At 48.4% G+C, this 21994-nt stretch overlaps 1 protein-coding gene across 1 annotated transcript in view; it reads right to left on the reverse strand.

Moving 5' to 3' along the window:
- EPG5 (ectopic P-granules 5 autophagy tethering factor) overlaps positions 1–21994 on the reverse strand; it is a 682187-nt gene that overhangs the window by 375015 nt on the left and 285178 nt on the right. Inside the window, exons 26-27 of the mRNA XM_086960335.1 lie at positions 16102–16273; positions 11356–11518 (exon numbers count right to left, since the gene is read on the reverse strand). Coding sequence (XP_086816461.1) covers positions 11356–11518; positions 16102–16273 — 335 coding nt within the window. The remainder of the gene's footprint in view (positions 1–11355; positions 11519–16101; positions 16274–21994) is intronic.

Here is a 21994-nt window from a genome sequence, read left to right on the forward strand (position 1 = left end):
AGGAGCCGAACCACTGAAGAGCATTCCCCACAATACCCGCTTCCTCCAGGCGCCGCATCAAAATGTCATGAGACACCGTGTCGAACGCGGCGCTCAGGTCTAACAGTAGGAGCGCCGCAGTCTGCCCCGCATCCAGCACTGACAGCAGATGTTCGATCATAAAGAGCAACGCAGTTTCAGTGCTGTGTTGTGCGCGAAACCCATTTTGACTCTCGTCAAGAATATTATTACGAGAGAGGTGGGCAGACAAGATGGAGTTCACGTGTGCCTCAGTAACCTTGGCGGTCCAAGGCAGGAGGGAGATGGGCCGGTAGTTCTCAGGGAGCAAGGGGTCTGAGTTGGGTTTCTTCAAAATAGGGCTGACCACAGCTTGCTTCCAGGAGGAAGGAACTACGCCCTCACTGAGGGAGAGATTAATCAGGTCCAAGATGGGCTCACGACAGAGAGGCGGGAGAAGGGTAAAAAACTCCGGCTTCAGCGGGTCTAAGGGGGAGCCAGATTTAATTTTGCGGCTCAGAGTGTCAAATACCTCATTAGACATGGCCGGCAAGGAGGACAGAGTTTCGGAAACCGAGACCTTCACATCACTAGGAGCATCCCCGGGAACAGATGGTATGAATCCTCTGTAGATTGCCTGCACCTTCTCCACGAAAAAGGATGCCAAACTTTCACAGTGAGAGTCCGTGCAGATTTCTAGCGAGGTAGCCCGCTTACCCATCAGGTCTTTGAGTACCTTGAAGATTAATTTGGAAGGGTTGGGGCTGTTGGAAAACTCAGCTGCATAGAACGCAGCCCGGGTCTGACAGATAGCTCTGTGGTAGATCTTAAGCTGGGCAAAGTACAGCAATTTTAACGAGGGATCAAAGGACTTCCTCCAGGCCCTCTCAGCTTGCCGGCAGGTTCTCTTGAGCTCGGCAAGGGTCTCATTATATCAAGGGCTGCGATTTTTAGCGTGACATTTGGACCAGCGCAGAGGTATCAGAGAATCGAGGGCAGTAAGGACCCAGTTGCAAAATTGTTCATATCCCTGTTCCACATTCTGCGGTTTGCCTAGTGGCTGTGTCTCCAGTATCCTGACAAACTCCTCCAGCTTGAGTTTACGCCAATTCCGCTTTAGGACCTGTTTGTCCACGGGTTTCAACTGTGGGTTATCTAAGGGACATGACACTTTAACCAACAGATGGTCAGTCCAACCCATCACCATCGGGTCAGATGTTCTAGCTCGAACTAAGGTGGTAAAAAAGGGATCAAGTATATGTCCTCCAATATGGGTGGGGGAGGTGACAAGTTGGTTAAGTTGCATTGCTTCAAGGTCCGCTAGCAGGGAACTGATGGGTAGAGATGACGTCTGGTCAAAGTGTATATTTAGGTCACCTACTATGTTGAAGTTAGCACATCTGGGAGCCAACGAGCTAACCACATCAGCAAGGGCGGCCTTGAAAGTAGTGTCGTTCCCGTCGTTTTCAAACGGCTGCAGCTGGTTCAGAACTAGGCAGCACGGCTGATTTCTCGACAACCAAGATGGCAACCAGTTACGCCATTGTTAAGGAAACTACATTGGTTCCATATCTCTCAGCGCTGTGCTTTTAAAACGGGTTGCCTTGTATTTAAAGCCTTGCAGGGCAAAAACCCTGCATTTATCAACAGACTGATTTTTAGATACACTCCAACACGAAATCTCCGTTCTGCCCATCTCTCACTACTTACCACCCCAACCTTCAAACGAGTTAGACAGGGAGGCAGCAGATTTGCTGACCGTATAGCATGTCACCAGGCTAGGTCCCCCCCACGCACTGCTGCCTGCCAGCAAGCCTGCCTGCTGATTGCCGCTTCCTGCTGCCGCTTCTCTTCGGACGACCCAACCTCCAGACTCTTCCCGCCGCTGCCTCTCTGCGGCCCGCCCCCCTCCAGCCCATTCGCCGCCCCGCTCCCGCCACCCAGCTGCTCCTCCCTCCCGGCTCCTTACTTATGATGACCTCAGAGCGACCGCGCAGCGGGCGCGACGATTGTGTGCCAAAGGCAAGCCCGTCTGCGCCTGGACCGCGCCCAGTGCCGGAACCCTGGATCTCCACGATACCAACGTACCAGCCGAACCTACGACGTCGCCAACCTCCGCGCACTCAACACCGGCCAGAACCCCGCCTGCTACCTGGCCACCCCGAAACGCACCCACGGACCCTTCACCTGCCAAGAGTGCAAGTTCACCTGCATCCGCCCCGGACCAGCACCCGCCAATCCTACTACCAGCAAGAATCACCTCAAGTCCATCCTGCTCAACACCCGCTCCGTCCACAGGCATGCAGTCGAACTCTGGAACCTCCTAGACACAACAGCACCGGACGTCGCCTTCCTCAAGGAACCCTGGATGAACGCCTCCTCAGCCCCCGACATCGCCATAGCCATCCCGGACGGCTACAAGATCACCCGGAAGGACCGCACCAACCAAGCCGGAGGAGGCATCGCCATCGTCCACAGAAACACCATCCGCATCACGACCAGCACGGAAGACACCCTCACAGCTGCCGAACACCTGCACTTCCAGATACACACCGACCCCAGGACTACCCTCAGAGGCACCCTAATCTACAGACCCCCGGGACCACGCACCCAATTCAGCGAAACCATTGCAGACTTCGTAAGCCCGCACGCCCTTGCCTCCCCGAACTACATCCTCCTAGAAGACCTCAACTTCCACCTGGAGAACAACAATGACAGCAACACCACCACCTTGCTGGACAACCTCGCCAACCTCGGACTCAAGCAACTAGTGAACACCCTCACCCACTACACCGGCAACACGCTTGACCCAGTCTTCTCCTCCAGCAAGCACATCTCCTTCAGCCACTCCACCGGACTCCACTGGACACCTTCAAGAAAACCACGACCCACCACCACCCGCAACAGGCCCCCCGCAGAAGCTGGAGCAAGATCACCGCCGACCAGCCCTCAACCAGAACCCTCCCACCATCACGACGGACCTCAATGAAGCAGCCCACAAACTTGCACAATGGATCAGCGGCTGCGCCGACGAACTCGCACCACTGAAGAAACCATCCAGCAGACCCCACAGCAATAAAGCCTCGTGGTTCACGGACGACCTCATAAACTCAAAGAAAACCTGCCGCTGCCTGGAGAAAACCTGGCGCCAGAACCAGACAACAGAGAACATGACAGCCCTCAAGAACGCCACCCGCAAGCACCACCAACTTATCCGCACCATAAAGAGAACTACCTACAAACAGCGCCTGGACAACAACACCCACAACAGCAAGGAACTCTTCAGCATCGTTAAAGAGCTCTCCAACCCCAGCGCCTGCAACAACGACATCACATCCTCGCAAGACCTCTGTGACTCCCTCGCCTCGTTCTTTCACCACAAGATCGCCGACATACACGACAACTGCGGCGCACAGACCAACCACCCAACCAGCGCACCCAACCGCCACCCTCTGCACATGGAAGCTGGTCAGCACGAAGACACCGCCCGCACTATGAACACCATCGACCCATGCCCGCACCACATCTTTAACAAAGCCGACTCCATCATCGCACCCCAACTCTGCAGCGTCATCAACAGCTCCTTTGCATCAGCCACCTTCCCAGAGAGCTGGAAGCATGCCGAACTCAGCGCCCTCCTGAAAAAAACCACCGCGGGCCCCACGGTTGTCAAGAACTTTCGACCCATCTCGCTCCACCCATTTCCTACCAAAGTCATCGAGAAGACGGTCAACAAACAACTCTCCGCCTTCCTCGAGACAAACGGATCCCTCGACCCGTCACAGTCCGGTTTCCGAGCTAACCACAGCACTGAGACCGCCCTCATCGCAGCAACCGACGACATCAGGTCTATGCTCGACAACGGGGAAACCACTGCACTCATCCTCCTGGATCTCTCAGCAGCCTTCGACACGGTATGCCACCGCACCCTGATACAACTCCACAGCGACACGGGAATCCAAGGCGCGGCCTTAGAATGGATCAACTCGTTCCTCGCCGGTAGAACCCAGAGAGTCCGCCTCCCCCCGTTCCGGTCCGCGGCTACTGAAGTCATCTGCGGCGTCCCACAAGGATCCTCGCTCAGCCCCACCCTCTTCAACGTCTACATGAGCCCCCTCGCGGCCATCGCACGCAAACACAACCTCAACATCATCTCCTACGCCTCCACTATGCACCAGAGCACACCCCCTTCCTATGATTGACAACTTGGGAATTTGAACTACATTGTTGAAAGGACTCATGAATATACAGACCTATTTATGTGTGACATACTAGTTGGATTACAGATATAGTGATTGGGTGTGCTCTGGTGCATAGTGGAGATTAAGAGGCAAGGATTCTTTGAATCTTTGGGCGAAGCAACACCTTAGTGGGTAGGAGTTTGATACTGTAGTAAGCACCCCGTACTGACCATATGTTAAATAAAGGAACTGTCTATCCTCATGCAAGTAAGCAGATTTGCAGAATAATTAGGGCAAACCCACATTTTTGTATTTTACAATCATCTCCTACGCCGACGACACACAGCTGATCCTCTCCCTCACCAACGACCCAGCCACAGCCAGAGCCAGCCTCCAGGAAGGAATGAAGGACGTCGCGGAATGGATGAAGCTCAGCCGTCTGAAGCTGAACTCAGACAAGACGGAAGTCCTCATCCTCGGACCTTCCCACCCTGCGGTGGACGACTCCAGGTGGCCACATGCCCTGGGCACCACCCCCAAACCCACAGACCACTAACGCAACCTGAGCTTCATCCTGGACTCCTCCCTCACGATGACCAAGCAAGTCAACGCCGTCTCATCGTCCTGTTTCAACACCCTGCGCATGTTCCGAACAATCTTCCGATCGATCCCCACCGCAACCAGGAAAATGGTCACCCAGGCCCTCGTCACCAGCCGCCTAGACTACGGAAACACCCTCTACGCTGGAACTACAGCCAAGCTCCAGAAAAAACTACAGCGCATTCAGAACGCCTCGGCAAGACTCATCCTGGACATCCCCCACCACAGCCACATCTCTGCCCATCTGAAGAATCTGCACTGGCTCCCCGTCAGCAAGAGAATCACATTCCGACTCCTCACCCACGCACAGAAGGCTCTACACGACGCGGGCCCCAGGTACCTCAACAACCGCCTCGCATTCTACACGCCAACCAGCCAGCTCCGCTCCGCCAGCCTCGCTCTTGCCACCGTCCCACGTATTCGCAAAGCCACCGCCGGAGGAAGGTCCTTCTCCTACCTGGCAGCCAAGACATGGAACTCCCTCCCCACCCACCTCCGGCTGACACAGGACCATCTTGCCTTCAGGAAGCAACTCATGACCTGGCGGTTCGAGCAGTAGTGACCTCCCCCCCTCAGCGCCTTGAGACCCTAACGGGTGAGTAGCGCGCTCTACAAATTCCTTGATTGATTTGCGGTCCTTGCTCCTAAGCTCTGGAACTCACTCCCTCTGGAAGTTCGGTCCAGCACTGACATTCTGCAGTTCAGAAACCTTCTTAGGACTTGGCTGTTTGTGCAAGCGTATAATTAAATTATTTTGGTAGTATCCTTAGCCTGTCTAGCGCCATGAAGCGACCCGGTGTAAGTGCGTTCTCTATAAATGCCCATTAACATTAACATTAACGTTCTACACTCCAACCCGCCAGCTCCGCTCCGCTAGACTCGCCCTCACCACCGTCCCACGGATTCGCAGATCCACCACCGGAGGAAGATCGTTCTCCTACCTGGCTGCCAAGACGTGGAACTCCCTAACTCCCTCCCCGCTAACCTACGACTGACCCAGGACCATCCCACCTTCAGGAAACACCTCAAGACCTGGCTCTTCGAGCAGTAGAGTCCCCCTCCCCAGCGCCTTGAGACCCTAACGGGTGAGTAGCGCGCTCTATAAATGTTTTGATTGATTGAGTGGGGATGCAGGGCTACATCCCTTCACGTGAATGCACGCATAGAATAGATTTACAATAGTAGAAACTTCAAGTTAGGATTAATTGGAGTATTATTGGTGTGCAGGCCCACTCTTCTAATTTATATTACCTGAAAATAAGGGGGGGGAATGTGCCCCGTGTACACCACCCTCTGGGATTTGATTTGGACCAGTTCTGTTGTGCTCCAACTTCTAAAGTTTGCGTTGTCTTAAATTCCTGCATTGGGGCGCGAGGTAAAAACCAGCCCTGCACTGCCACCTAATGGCCAAATGAAAGCACTGCACTGTCTGCACTCATCGCAACTCATCAATTTGTATCGAATAACCCATTTCAACGCGACGCTACCACCTCATCCTCACGACATGTGAAGCCAGAGCTGCCAAGCTGTCAGTTCACTTATGTGAGACATTTACAACAATCAATGTCATGACTGCCTAGTTTTCATTTGATTTGTGTGTGACACTTCCAGGTTTTCGGTGTTCTTCCGATTTACATTATAAGGCATTCATTATGTGTGACGCTTTGTTTGACAATTTGTCTTAAGTAAAATAAAGCAGTTACATTCATTTAATTAGGTACATGTCACAAATGAACAATTCTGTGCACTGTAATGTCTAGAAAGGCCTTACCGCAGCATCAGTACCTCTGAAGTGTCTGTACAAGTTAGCACCCTAAATGCGAAGCTCTCGTGGCTAAAAACGCCAGCTCTGGCCGCAGCTGACAGTTATATGAGGCATTGGTAACAATGCGACTGCCAAGCCATGTCTTCCCTGAACCGGAAACAAGCATCCTGGGACCGTTTTCGGATTCATAATCCTCATCAGCTAGGCTATCTTGAATCCATTGGCCAAGTGAGCAAGGGACTCACCTTTGAGCATACCCTGCCAACTTAGGACAAACAAAGCGATAAAAAAGGGGATGATGGACGGAGCGTTTGAGCAAATCAAACACTCACCCCCAGTCAACTGATCTGGGTTTAATCCATCACTATTCTTTAGCTCACTCAGCCACCCCAGTTCAGACATGGTCAAATGCAAATCAGTCTGACCCTGTGCCTCATGGGAACAGTCCAGCCCGAACTGCCAGCCAGGTCTTCCCTGAACCGTAAACAAGCATCCTGTGACCGTTTTCGGAATCATAATCCTCATCAGCTAGGCTATCTTGAATCCAGGGGCCAAGTGAGCAAGGGACTCACGTCTGAGCATACCCTGCCAACTTAAGGCGAACAAAACGATACAAAAGGGGATGATGGACGGAGCGTTTGAGCAAATCAAACACTCACCCCCAGTCAACTGATCTGGGTTTAATCCATCACCATTCTTTAGCTCACTCAGCCACCCCAGTTCAGACATGGCCATATGCAAATCAGTCTGACCCTGTGCCTCATGGGAACAGTCCAGCCCGAACTGCCAAGCCATGTCTTCCCTGGACCGGAAACATGCATCCTGGGACCGTTTTCGGATTCATAATCCTCATCAGCCAGGCTATCTTGAATCCAGTGGCCAAGTGAGAAAGGGACTCACGTCTGAGCATACCCTGCCAACTTAGGGCGAACAAAGCGATACAAAAGGGGATGATGGACGGAGCGTTTGTGCAAATTAAACACTCACCCCCAGTCAACTGATCTGGGTTTAATCCATCACCATTCTTTAACTCACTCAGCCACCCCAGTTCAGAAATGGCCATATGCAAATCAGTCTGACCCTGTGCCTCATGGGAACAGTCCAGCCCGAACTGCCAAGCCAGGTCTTCCCTGGACACGAAACAAGCATCCTGGGACCGGTTTTGGATTCATAATCCTCATCAGCCAGGCTATCTTGAATCCAGTGGCCAAGTGAGCAAGGGACTCACGTCTGAGCATACCCTGCCAACTTAGGGCGAACAAAGCGATACAAAAGGGGATGATGGACAGAGCGTTTGAGCAAATCAAACACTCACCCCCAGTCTACTGATCTGGGTTTAATCCATCACCATTCTTTAGCTCACTCAGCGACCCCAGTTCAGACATGGCCATATGCAAATCAGTCTGACCCTGTGCCTCATGGGAACAGTCCAGCCCGAAATGCCAAGCCATGTCTTCCCTGGACTGGAAACAAGCATCCTGGGACCAGTTTCGGATTCATAATCCTCATCAGCCAGGCTATCTTGAATCCAGTGGCCAAGTGAGCAAGGGACTCACGTCTGAGCATACCCTGCCAACTTAGGGCGAACAAAGCGATACAAAAGGGGATGATGGACGGAGCGTTTGAGCAAATCAAACACTCACCCCCAGTCAACTGATCTGGGTTTAATCCATCACCATTTTTTAGCTCACTCAGCCACCCCAGTTCAGACATGGCCATATGCAAATCAGTCTGACTCTGTGCCTCATGGGAACAGTCCAGCCCGAACTGCCAAGCCATGCCTTCCCTGGACCGGAAACAAGCTTCCGAGGACCGGGTTCTGGCATTTCAGCGGTCTTCAGCCCGGCTTGCTTGAATCCAGTGGCAAAGTGAGCAAGGGACTCACGTCTGAGCATACCCTGCCAACTTATGGTGAACAAAGCGGTACAAAAGGGGGTGGTGATGGACGGAGCATCTGAACCAATCAAACACTCACACCTAGTCAAGAGATCTGGGTTTAATCCATCACCGTTCTTTAGCCCACTCTGCCACCCCAGTTCAGACATGGCCATATGCATATCAGTCTGACCCTGTGCCTCATGCGAACAGTCCAGCCCGAACTGCCAATCCATGCCTTCCTTGGACGGGACACAAGCTTCCGAGGACCGGGTTCTGGCATTTCAGCGGTCTTCAGCCCGGCTTGCTTGAATCCAGTGGCAAAGTTAGCAAGGGACTCACGTCTGAGCATACCCTGCCAACTTATGGCGAACAAAGCGGTACAAAAGGGGGTGGTGATGGACGGCGCATTTAAAGCAATCAAACACTCACACCCAGTCAAGAGATCTGGGTTTAATCCATCACCGTTCTTTAGCCCACTCTGCCACCCCAGTTCAGACATGGCCATATGCAAATCAGTCTGACCCTGTGCCTCATGGGAACAGTCCAGCCCGAACTTGATGCGGGCACAGCTCTACCATGCGCTATAGTCACATGTGATGCACGGTCCTTGGCAGGCCTGCAGTGTGTCTCGTTGGGACATTTCTACGTCAGACGCGTGACCCTATCAGTAACACTTTCTAACAAACAACAGCAGGCACTGACGTCCATGCTGTACTGTTTTCTTTATAAGCTCCTCTGCCGGAGCATTTCATTTACTGAAGCATTGAACACATTAACAACGAGTTAATACCGCAGGTAACGCACAGAATGTTTGGACCGCCACACCTATGCAGGCACATTGGGCACCGTCCATGACAGATGCCGGCTCCAGACACTTAACCGGAAGGGATGAATATTTGTTCATCAGTCAGACTGAGGATGAGCTGCCGCACTGAGCCCCCCTCCCAGCACTGCACAGCATGGACCTTCACCAGTCTGGCCTACGCAGCCAATGGCATCTCACACTGAACATGGCCCATCCTGGATCCCCCCCTGCTACAACTGTGCACCAGGGACATATCTAACACAAGCCCACTCTGGACGACCATGTGTCCAACATATACACTTAGAATCTACTGTCCTACAAATGTGCAGAGCCAACATCTGCCCAAAACTGCCTCCTAGTCAAACGTCTGCACCACGTGCCTTAAAGCTCCACTTTAATGAATCCATCGGATCCTTACTGGCTGATTCTGTGACCCTTCTCTAAGTGCCTCAGACTTTCTCTTACTGTATCTTGTGTCTCCATGGCCCCCTCTACCCCTCTCCTGAGTGGTCCTACTCCCCGTTTCTACTCTTTGCCTAGGCAGTGCCTGCATCTTTGCCTCAGTGTTGCCACTTGTATTCAGTGGTGTCTCCTATCAGTAGAGCCTGCATGGTTCTTGGTACAGTCTCTCATGCACCGGTTTTGCTCCCAGCGTTGGATGTCGGTTTCTTGTCACTGCTTCTTCTCTTTTGCACTTAATGCAGTCCTTTCCTAGTGCCCCCTTTCTTGTACCTGGTGCAGTTGTTTTATAATGCTCCTCCTGCCCCTTGTATTCAGTGTTATCTCCTCAGTGCCCATGTTTCTCCCCATTGTAGCACTTCTCTTTCTCATCATAGCTCTTTTCAGTCTGGTCTCTTTTGTCAGGGTTCCCTCTTTCTCGGTGCCTTGTCTAGTTGCTTTTTCGATTCCATCTTTTGCCAGTACGGTCTGTCTCTGTCCTCCTATGCACGCTCTCTTCTTCATGTTCCATTATTTCTCTTCAGTGCAGCCTCCCAGCTCTTTCTCAACACTCATCCTTCTTCTTTTCTCTTGCATGGTCCTCTTTCTTCTCGTGCTCTTCATTCTCAGCCTTGCTTTGTTTTCTTGTTCTTCTAGTATCTTTTCCCAAATACTCTTTTGTCTCATACTTCCTCTCTCTCTCTTCCCCTCATCGTCTCCACTATCTCTTAAGTATCCATCTTCTCTTCTCTGTCAGTACTCATTTCATACAGTATTGTTTTCTTCTTCAGTGCTCTCTAGCTGCTCCTCTGTTGTTTTAACTCTCTCCCGCCTGTGTGCCTCCTGCATCTTTACTGCCTCGCTAGTCCTCGATTAATCAATCTTTGGTGTCTCACTCTCTTGTGCCTGTCCCTTTCTAGTCTGCTCACTATGTCTATTTTTTCAGTTTGTTTAGTGGAACTCCAATAAGACTTATACTATCTTCATCTAATGATATTTTTCCTGGTGTACTTTATACTTGTTTTCCGATAATTCACTTTTTTTTAAAGAAATCTTTTTAAGAAAATGAACGATGTAGTCTTAGGCATCATGCCCTTGCAGTATTAAAGTACCTCAGTAAAAAGAATGCCCCCTGGTGAAAACAAAGGTGTCAATAATATATATCAATAAATATCCACTACAGAAACCAGGCAAACACAGATGCCCTACAGCAGCCAGAGTATGCAAAGCAACTAGAACACTGTCCTCCAGAAACTGTCATTTGGACAAAGAAGTAAGACTTGCCTCATGCCGAAAAATGACTCGTGGCTGATGACAAAACACAAGTAACGGTAGGAAAACACAAACAAGTCATTAGAGAAGCAAAAATGCATAATGATATAAAGGAATCAATTAAAAGAATGACAACAGATATAACAAAACAAAAAACATGATGGGAACAGCTATTAGCCAACAAGTGTTCACTGTTGATATTTTTGTTGATATTTTTGTGCTACCTGCAGGCAATAAGCTTGAACTGTGTTGGGTCAAGTGAACATGTAATCCCTATGAGGATAACAACTTAAGTACCATTGCATTTGGTCATTTTAATACCTTGTTCGAAATAATAAGAATTAGCATATTTACGAAATACATTATTTTATTGTCAATATCATTATTAGCAGTAGTAGAAATCAGGTAAAATGGCAAACCTTGGCAGTCACGAGCGCTGGACCCTCACATTTCTTATTCGAACTTCCCCGACACTCCAGCGGCATACTGATCTGATCCTCTCGGTTAATGTACAGTTTGGGCATTGTATCCAACATTTCTAAGTCCAACGCTACTTGCTGTGATTCCTGAAGGGCAGCAGTCCTGGAAAAAAAAGCAGTTTGTGATCTCCAGATCGGAGACAGTACTCTCCTGCAGGTTGAAACTAATACAACTGCAGAGGTCCTGTTGTGCCCCACCAGAAGAGAGTGACAGCAAACACTCACATCTCTGGCTGTATGAAGCCACTTTACTATCAAGGTTGATAGTGCGAGATAGGGATTTCAGTGTAGAGTTTGCTTATAATGCTTTAAATCGATTGATTGATTGATTGATACTTTATTCGATATTGTCATATCATAAAAGTACATTAATCATAAAAACATTAGCATTAAAATACATTTCATTAGAATTGTATAAAAATTCCTCTCTATACTACTATTATAAAGAGAGAACACAAACCTTTGAGCCAGGTAAACTCGAAAAGTACGCCACCAATCAAAACACCCAAGACATCTTTGAAAACCTCAGGGCAAGCAGAAGGACATAGGCTATTAAAAATAAAAAATATACGTTGTTTAAAAAATTTTGAAATAAAAATAAAGTAGTCCCTTGCAAGTAGCGCCGGCCGCGACATCTGCGTGATGACATCATTTGCATTTGCGCTCCCTGGCAACACTTCCGGGAATGGCGCCGAAGATCGCGACCTGCTGGGAGGACTGCCGCGGCCCTGCTTGCTGCTGGGCGAAGTGGCGGCCTGTGCGGGCGGGGCGCATGGAGAGTGGCGGCCTGTGCGGGCGGGGCGCCTGGAGAGTTGCGGCCTGTGCGGGCGGGGCGCCTCGAGAGTGGCGGCCTGTGCGGGCGGGGCGCCTGGAGAGTTGCGGCCTGTGCGGGCGGGGCGCCTCGAGAGTGGCGGCCTGTGCGGGCGGGGCGCCTGGAGAGTGATGGCCTGTGCGGGCGGGGCGCCTGGAGCGGGACCGGCGGCTGAGGTAAGGATCAGGCGGGAGGGGGGGCCGGGACAGGAGGGGGCCGGGATGGGCCGGGAGGGGGCCGGGGCAGAAGTGCACGCAAGCCTCAAATGCTGCCCCAGCCCCTTTTTGCCCCAGGCAACGCTGGGGCGGGCTGCTAGTATACAGTAAAAACATGACACAGCCCAAAAATACATGACAATATTAAGTATCACACAATTTAAAAGTAAGTTGTAAATTAACGATTGTAACCATACGCATTGTACCAATGCTTTAAATCACTTTTGGAAGGTAGTTTCAACTCCGATTATTGGCATACGAGTGGTGTGGTATTACTACTACGAAACATATATTGAAAGCTGATAATTTACAACAGGCGGGTGAGGCCAAGCTTTATTTCTGCCCAAATCATGGTAAAACACTTTTTCCTTTTATAAGTTTGTGGGGTTTGGGTGCACGAGATAAGGGGAGGTCAATTACCACCGCCCCAACCAATGCTATACTCCCTTCAGACTTTACAAACCAGTAGTCGGCACTACCACACTGACAACATCATTTTCAAATGTTCCCCAGTGTCATGAATGAAAAACATCAGCACCCAACTAGGTCTCACTCAGGCACATTAATTAACAGACCATCATTCCAATCATACCAAAATAACATGATTGTTGTTCAAGAAGACTTCTTGCAGTATTGCTGGTAGCCAGTAACACAAGGATTTGCAGCTAACTCATGTTGTTCACTTGTAAGTTCTTCAGGGCTACAATAAGGCATACATACATTTCTGTCTATCTGGAAATGGTAATTAAAACAAGTATATCAAACAGTTCATGTGTTGTCTCCTTATAATTCACTGGGTGTCTTGAAATTCCTTTTCTTCATATGATCTTTATTTTAATTTCCCTTCAGAAGCATAAAGCCTAGCCAACGCGTTTCGTCCAATAGATGGACTTCAGCAGGGTTGTGAATCAGATCACGAAGGTCAGCAAAGCAATCTACGAATGTGAAATCTTGAAAGCCAAGTATCTCGTAATGTCTTGTTAATAATATATATCCAAGTTGGGAACAGCTCATTTAAATCTCCAAATACGTTTAGTGATCTATATAAATATGCATCAATATTCCAATCGCACTAATGTCTTCTGGATTTTCTAAGGATTATTGCCTTCTATTCATGACGGTATCATATGAAGTTGAACGCAAAGTATCGTCCGTCTGACCGTGGTAGATTGCACTGCTGATCTTTGTGATCTGATACACAACCCTGATGTAGACCCCGCACTTTAATTTTATTTCAAACCGCATGAATTTGATATTGTTTATAATCTATAAATGCACTATATTTGATTATATGCTCCTTTTCATTATTTCTTAATTCTTATAATTCACACCTGCATCAATTACTCACATACAATGTGTTCTCCATTGACTGTCAATAAACATAAATTTAGCCCAGATCATGGAATGTATATTGTGTTTCTGGAAGTGGCAGGGTTATGTATTGCATCTAAAGACAGGTATCCTAAAGGAAATTGTAAATACCACAAGTCAAATATCTTCCTGCAAGAGCTTTCACGTGACAACTACACATAGTAAATCATGGGCAAAATGACATACCTTAAGTATTCATCAATCTATCCATAGCTCCAATGTATCCATCATGTAGAAAAACAATATACATTCCCTGATGGTCAATCTGTGAAGATAGAAGGTATGTGCCACTCAGGTATATATTGCTGAAAGTGGCAAATAAAGGTCGAGGAATGACCATTTGGAAGGGAAATCAACAACCTCTATGTGGGGGAGAATTTCTATTTTGGAATTCAGGCCCACATAAGGCATGATCTTTTGGCCTAGTATGCCCCCTTGATAACATTATGTGTTGGTTGGGACATGGTAAATTTATTAAGGGGCCATATAAAAAATGTTTATGTACTATTTATGTACTATTGTGACATGTTCACTCATATACATTCCCAGAATGAACATAAAAGGTACCTTCTGTGTATATGACAGTCGTACACCTTAATCATACTGGGATTTGCTATGTAACTCAGGATTTAAGTGGACTGACTTGGTTATGTACATGTTTTTGATATCTGCGCTAAATATACCTTTATTGACAGTAGATTGAGAAAACACTGCATTCAAGTAGTTGACGCTGGGATGTATTAGAAGGATGCAACACATTAATTGTATAATATATTGGTGATATCGATATTTTAGACGTATTACTCGGCTGCTTTAACCCCTCCCCTGCTAATGATGGAACCGCTCCGTCATCAGCTGCGGTGGCGCTGTGCTGATGACGGAGCGGTCCCGTCATGGCCCTGCAGCCGCGCCTGCGTGGCGCTGATTTCGCACCTGCGCGGCGCCTTCTATTGAGCGGGCGGGGCCGTGACGGAACCGCTCCGTCATGAGCACAGCGCAACCGACGCTGGTGACGGAGCGGTTCCGTCACCAGCATGCGCCCGCCGCTCGGCCGCCCTCCCCCCATAGCACTGCGGCGGAATAGCCGCCGCAGTGAAGGGGTTAAACTAGCTGACTTAGTATTTAGTTTTTTTTTTATTAGAATATAAATAGAAATGTTTTTAACTACCACTTCCAGATATATTGAAATGTATATATTCCTGATTGTAGCCCTGAAGAAGCTGCAAGTGGATGAAACGCTTTAGAGGCACACCCTTGTGTTACTGTTTACCAGCAACATTGTAAGAAAAACTTTTTGAAAAACAGTAAAGATGCTGTTTTGATATGACAAGATTGATAGCCTGTTATATCATTTGCCTGAGTGGGATCTAATTAGCAACTGGCATTCATCTTTCATAACACGGAAACGTGTGAAAAGTATGTTACCGTGTAGGGAGTGCTGAATACTAGCTTTTGAAGCATAAATGGAAAACTCATTACATGTTTTGAATGTGACTATGGACAGTGTTCCAATATATTGATGGTCAATGCTCAACTGTTCTTTAGTCTTAAAACTAATGTCCACTGACCTTTGATGAATTAGGAACCAAATATGCTTCCTTATCCACTTTGCACAATTAAAGAAATGTGCCGACTAAATCTGTTGAAGCTCTTGTTAATATGTCTGTGGATAGAGAGGTTTCTTCTTGTGTAGAACACTTACCCATCTTCTGTTCTTATGAAACAAGCTCAACAGAAGTTAAGGTTACGTGACTAATGTACTCTACAATGGGTGTCCAACACAGGTCTAGAAGGGCCGAAGCGACGCCAAATTTTCCCGATAGCTACTGACTAAACAGGTCACATTTAGAATCAATGTATATCAGTTTATTTTATAGGAGTAGCTTAAACATCAGAGAAGGATCTGAAGCTGGAGCATGGTGGATATCTTTGCTATACAAACCAAAAATATGATGACATTATTAATGAAATAAACTGTGTATCCAATGAAGAGGTTCAGCTGACAAATAGGGACACTACAAAATGTCATCCTTGTCTGCTTTAAATTAGTGCTATATAAGAGGTAGCCTTAACCTTTCTGCTTACTGGAGAATGTTAAGTTGGGATACATTTACAAATGTCTGCTAAGAACTGAAATAACGAAACCAATTAACAATTTTTACTTAACAGTACAGACACTGGAACTACTTGACATAAGATATTAAGATCTTCCAAAACACTGGCCATCGAGGTCTGATGGGTTGGATTACAGGTACCACCAATCGCACTCACGAAACGTATGCTGCTTACTTTGCATGCTGTTGCAAGATGGTCAGATCCTTTTGAATGAGCTGCAAAGCCTTTTGCTGCTCTAGTAAAACAGCAGGAGAAATCAAGGGAACAGGTGCTTTCATAAGCTGCAGAGGAGGCCCAGTGCATGGTCCATCATGCTTCTTTAGATTAATCAATACCCTGTTCCTGGCTGCAAATGAAAAGGGAGAAATGTTGGTGTAATTCCAACTGTGCTGTCAACTGCATCTAAAATAACCCAAATGTGCTTTAATTTTCGACTTTAATGGCACACAGTTTATGATGACCAAGATCAAGAGGTTACTTACTTTTGGTACCAATCTTCCGGTTGGATACTCTACCTTCAGATTTCTTACCTCTTGAATCTCCTCCAGGCACAATACTGGATTCACAAAAGAGGGTATAGCTCTCCCGTACTGTCAGGTGGCACCACAGCTCCGACTCTACTCCAGAGTTAACAATTACATCACTTCCTCTTCTTTTTACCCATGCCCTCAGAGGCAGACTGACAGAATTGAGTGTGCAAGAGCTAACTTGGAACCATATTGTTTGGTCGCATCCTACCCATCACATTCCACATCAGCAAAATGGTCACAAATATGTTCACGAAGGTCTGGAACCACCAGCTGCATGACCTACCACAGGGCCAAGGGAGTAACAAACCAAAAGAAATGTTGAGTAAGTGGATTGAAGAGTCAGGATATTCGAAGAAAAAAACGTCTTCCCCTTTCTTCAAACCATATCAACTCCTTGCTGGGAGAATGGGCGGTAAAGAGTCCAGGTTCTGTTAAGAGCAGTAAGAAGCCTGCACAACTAGACTCTTTAAGGATGCATGGCCTATGAAGAGCATTAGTTCACCAGGCAGCAGATGATAGCGATGGACAATTTTGTGATTCACAGTTGAAGCAGAAGCTGGATTACTTTTTATCACGAAGAGGAAGGTCCATCACGGCTTCATTGAATGGAAACAAGGATTCGATGGTTGAGGAGTGAGGCTGAATAGGACACTTTACCCCATATGCTTTTACAACGCGTGCCATTACCCCACATTTCTTACCCTGCAAAATCTATTACAACGCAGGGTCTTACGAGGCAATCCATTACAATGTATTCCTCATTACAACGCAATTTACTATTCTAACTCCACCGGGGCGTTACTTTGGGGAATGTCTTGTAATGGTTTGCGTTGTAAAGCCCTGCACTGTAAAAGATTTTGCGGATTAAAAAATGCGAGGTAATGGCACGAGTTGTAACGCATGCATAGTAAAGGATGTTTACCAGTGAGGCTACACGATTTCTGTGAGGTTAACTATGGTTTCCTCCACTGGTACAGGAATTGCAGGGATTCAGTAGCCTATGGACATAACAGCGGCAACAAGGCCACCTACTAAGTGGGAGGCTGTGAAGGACATGACAGATCTGTTGTAGAGGGAAGTACACCAGCCACTGGTACTCCATAAGGCCAAATTGACCCCCACATCTGTACCAGTAGGAGGATGAAGACTGACCAACTCACTGATATCATCACCATCATCATCATCATCATGGAAGAGTAAGTTCATCATTTGGATGTGGTTGGCATCCAAGTCGAGATCTGCAAGGAGGCCAAAGTAATCAGCATCAGGCAATGGACTGTATGGCAATCCTTCCTCAACCACCTGCTCTGCCTCATGTATAGTACTGAATAGACTGGCATATATCGTCAGGAAAGCTTTACACTTTCTATAATGGATCCGTAGTCGGCAGCGAAGGATGGATCCAGGGGCAAAAGCTGTTGGTGGAGCAATCTTCAAGGTCCTTTTGGTGTTGGTAGACGTAGAGTTGCTGCAGGCACAAGAAAAGTATCACAAAAAGTCAGAGAGAGTTTGGCCGGTACTAGAGAAGGACCCACCAGTGGAACTGCACCACTGAGAAATGGATCAGAGAGGAATATAGCCAGAGGAGCAACAATAGCGTTAAAGTACAAGTTACTTACCTTTGGTAAGACAATATTTAGCTGCAGATTACTTACCTTAGAATTTCCCAGGTATCAGACTGGATCCGGAAACATTTTTGTGGTCGTCGCCTATATAGGCACCACCCATGTGCAATGAGGTCAGTTACTTTTCACAACTTTCCAAGCCAGGAGCACAGAGCCATGAAGTGAAATAACTAGTGTGTCTCCAACCTAGGGTACTAGAAGGGGATCAATACTAGCTCTAGAAATGTGTCCGCTTGTGGAAAATCACGAAATTGATGTACATAAGCGACGTTCATTTGTCTTTTCCCATTCCCTTCCCTGTACGTTAACCGCACCACTCCGCCAGTAAAAGCCCGTGCCCCCATGTACCTGACAGCCATTTTAGGCACCATGGCCTTTTTGCCCGTTCATTGGAATCACCGGCTTCCCTTCTACGCTATTTGAACCCCCCCCCCCTCTCACATGCATAGACCATGAAACCCTCTCCCTCTGCGCGACCCTGCCCTGAAAGGCAACCCTCCTGCTTGACCCACGCAAACCCCCCCCCATTTCCTCTTGAAGAGGCATCCTTCGCCTCAGCTGACATAGCCCTCCCCAGCTGCACCTGACTGCCCCCGCTCTCTCATGCACGAGTCAATAAGACCTCTCTCTCTCTCTCTGTGCGACTCTGTCCTTGGGAGTCACGGCCGCGCCTGACCAACACCTCCCTTCCTTTCATGAATAACCCCTCTGTTGGTAAACCCTCCCTCCGCGATTGTCTGTCCACACATGTCCGAGGTCATCGCCTAAGCCAGGAGATACTGTTTACTGCCCCTTATTGTATGGGGTCACTCCTCTTCAAAGGACCCACTATTGATCCTGGCCTCCCCACCCCCTGGGCTACGATCAGGCGCACATATCTTAAAAATCGGCGGAACACTCAGCTGTATGATTACCCCCTCCTCTTATCGGCAGGTCAAGGGTCTCTATTGTGGATATATGTGGGGTAGGATTGACACGAGGATTACGGGAATGTCTTTTCCTTGTTTCACAATGTCATTATTGTAATAAGGAGTGTCTTGTAAAGTATAAAAGGCAATGTCTCAGAACACTTGTTAGAGCACCTCCCGATGACACCTTGTTTCGTGTCGGAGAATAGAAATATTCTGTCTAGTCTTTGCCCGCCGTGATAAGATAGGTAGTGCAGACTTTTGTCCCCGTTGTAATCCGTCATGCCTATCTTCTCCCCACTGATTGGTAGCCTGTTTAGCCCGGACCGCTTATTAGAGATGAACCATCCAGCTCCACTGGAGGGCACACCTAATAAGGACATGTTCATTAAGTGTGGACTAGTCGCTATAGCTTATAATAGGTTATGGCATAAAAATATAAGAAAAAGAGTCGAGCGAAATCAGTAGGCCACTGATGAGTTATCAACTTCGCTAAAAATAAAATAAGAAACGTTAGAAATAACCCGCAATAAGAAACATAAAAATGGCGAGGGAAGACAAGCTTGACACCAAGGCAGCCACGAGGTAGCTAGGTTCCGTTGCCTATTCCTGCCCCAAACATGTCTGCCTCATTGCCCACCACGCCCAAATAACGGTAACATGAAATAGATACAAATCCATAGACACCTACCCCCATTCCAGAAGCTCCCGGCGTGCAACAGGCCCGCGGTTACGCCCATCCGGAAGGTGAGGCCTCGGCGCGAGCAGAGCAGGGCCTGGCTGGCCGCCGTCGGAGGGGGAGATTGTGGGGCGGACGGCCCGGAGGTCGTGATGGTCTCCCCATTCCCTTCCGCCCTGCGGGCCCCGGGGGGGGGGGATGTCTTGCCTCAGCCACCGACCCCCCCCCCCTTTTTTCGCTTGCCCGATCCGGCCAACATCAAAGTCCGAAGCCAAGGCGAGGTCGGCAGCGCTTCTTTCAGCTATAATGGCTGCAACAAAACTCCTTTCTTTTCAATTATGTCCTGAACGGCCCTGGATAGTTGCAGGTAGCCCCGCCAGCGGCAACCCCTGAGAGTGACAGGTAGTCCCGCCACACGGCAACCCCTGAGTTGCAGGTAGTCCCGCCACATGACAAGGGGGGGATGTCTTGCCTCAGCCACCGACCCCCCCCATCTTCATTGCCTGGCACGGCTGTACCAAAGCGCTGGAGCCGAAGAACGGCGCGGGGTCCCTGGAAGGGGGAGGCGGCGCGAACGAGCCTCCCCCACCTCCCTCCAGGTGGAGGCTTCCAGCGACACCCCAACGCTCCTGCTTGAAGAAAGGGTCCATATCAAAAAGCGGGTTTCCTTGCTCAGGACGGGCACACGCCCTGTACTCCTCGACCTTGAAGATTCTAAAAGAGCCGGGGGGGCCGACCTCTCCACGAGGCGCCCCCCGCCCCGTCCTCCGATGGAGCCACGAGACGCCGGTGCACTCCTGCCGGCGCCAGCCTCAGTTTGGAAATGACTAAAATCCCGCAAGGATACAGACTTGTTCAGTTCCGGTGGAACACCAGAATGACCCGGTAGGAAAGATTATTGCCTCCCTCCCCACTTTTGACTGTTGGTTCATATCGCTAGCCCGTTACCCCATTGCGAAAAACTTTTTGAACTGCCAAAAGAGGTTCTGATCCAACCACGAGTCAGTGGAGGCATTCTGACTATACTGGGACCTGCCTGACCTCACCCAAAATGGCGCCGATACAAAAATGAAACTTTCAAATTCCTTGTTCACCCGGATTGCTCAAACATTAATGTTCCGAGATATGTATGCATTTTTTTTGGACAATGAAAGTCGATAAGATGGATATTGATTATGTGCTTGGAAAAGAAAGCGATATAAGATGGATATTGATCATGTGTTGAGACAGTGAACTGATTTAGGGTGGGTACTAATTATGTTTGGAAGCAATGAATTGGTATGAAATAAGCACTGATTGAGCATTTGGACAATGAATTGATAAACGTTAGGCTTTGAGTAAACAGTTGGACAATGAGGTAATATTATTGAAAGCTTGAATTCTTGACATGCATCATACTCGCCCTGTAGGAAAGTTCGATACGATTTTATTGCACTGCTGCACTTTATGAAATAAATGATCACCGACTTCGTTCCTCTTATGCACGGTTCCAGTCTGCTCCGTGGCCGGCCCACCGGGTTGTAGGCCCGTATTTGTGCGCCAACATTATTAATTAAAGGTATTTTGAAAAGGAAAGTATAATTGTAGTGGTTGCATTAATGAGTTTTTGAATGTTACTACTGTCTCCAATATAAGCGAAAAATGAGCAGCTTTATTAAAGTTGAAGGGTAAAAAGGCCCGATATTTAGCAGCTACATTATGTGTCACAGGCAGCCGGAAAAGTGTTTTAGACGCCCTTAAGCGTCACCACAGAAATACCACCTGACCACCATCCTTGCACACGACCTAAAAGGTCACGATCAAGTGATTCATGTAGATACGCAGACCATCGATGATTATCTATCTAACACTACTGGTCCCTCTGGGCTTAAACGCCGAGATGGTAGAGAATGCACAACGTGGAGATAGGTCGAGTATGTGGTAGGTAAAAATATTTTCGGACTATTGCGTGCTGATGTGCTTTGAATGCTGCCCCCACCCCCTTCTTTCTCCTCCCTTCTGCAGGTCACGTCGGAACGTCGGTTGAAGTATGGAAGAGCGATGGTCGAACGACCGACAGAAGGAGAAAAAGGGGATTCGAGCATAGTACTTACGCTAACGGATTTTGAAAGACGTAGACTTAGGTATGACTGTTCCTCCTTAGAACGTAGCGACTGGGAGGATGGACTGACATAGAAACTTGACAGGTTAGTACTGTATGACAGAATTTGACTCTAACCAGCACGCCAGATAGTGCAACTATGACGTTTTACTAGATAGGGAAAGGACAAGGAAAAGTTCCGGGGTAAGGTTTACCTAGGCACCACCCGTCTGGAAAAGTAGGAA

Source organism: Lissotriton vulgaris, chromosome 3_1 (genome assembly GCF_964263255.1).
Source record: "Lissotriton vulgaris chromosome 3_1, aLisVul1.2, whole genome shotgun sequence".
In the NCBI taxonomy this organism is placed as follows: domain Eukaryota; kingdom Metazoa; phylum Chordata; class Amphibia; order Caudata; family Salamandridae; genus Lissotriton; species Lissotriton vulgaris.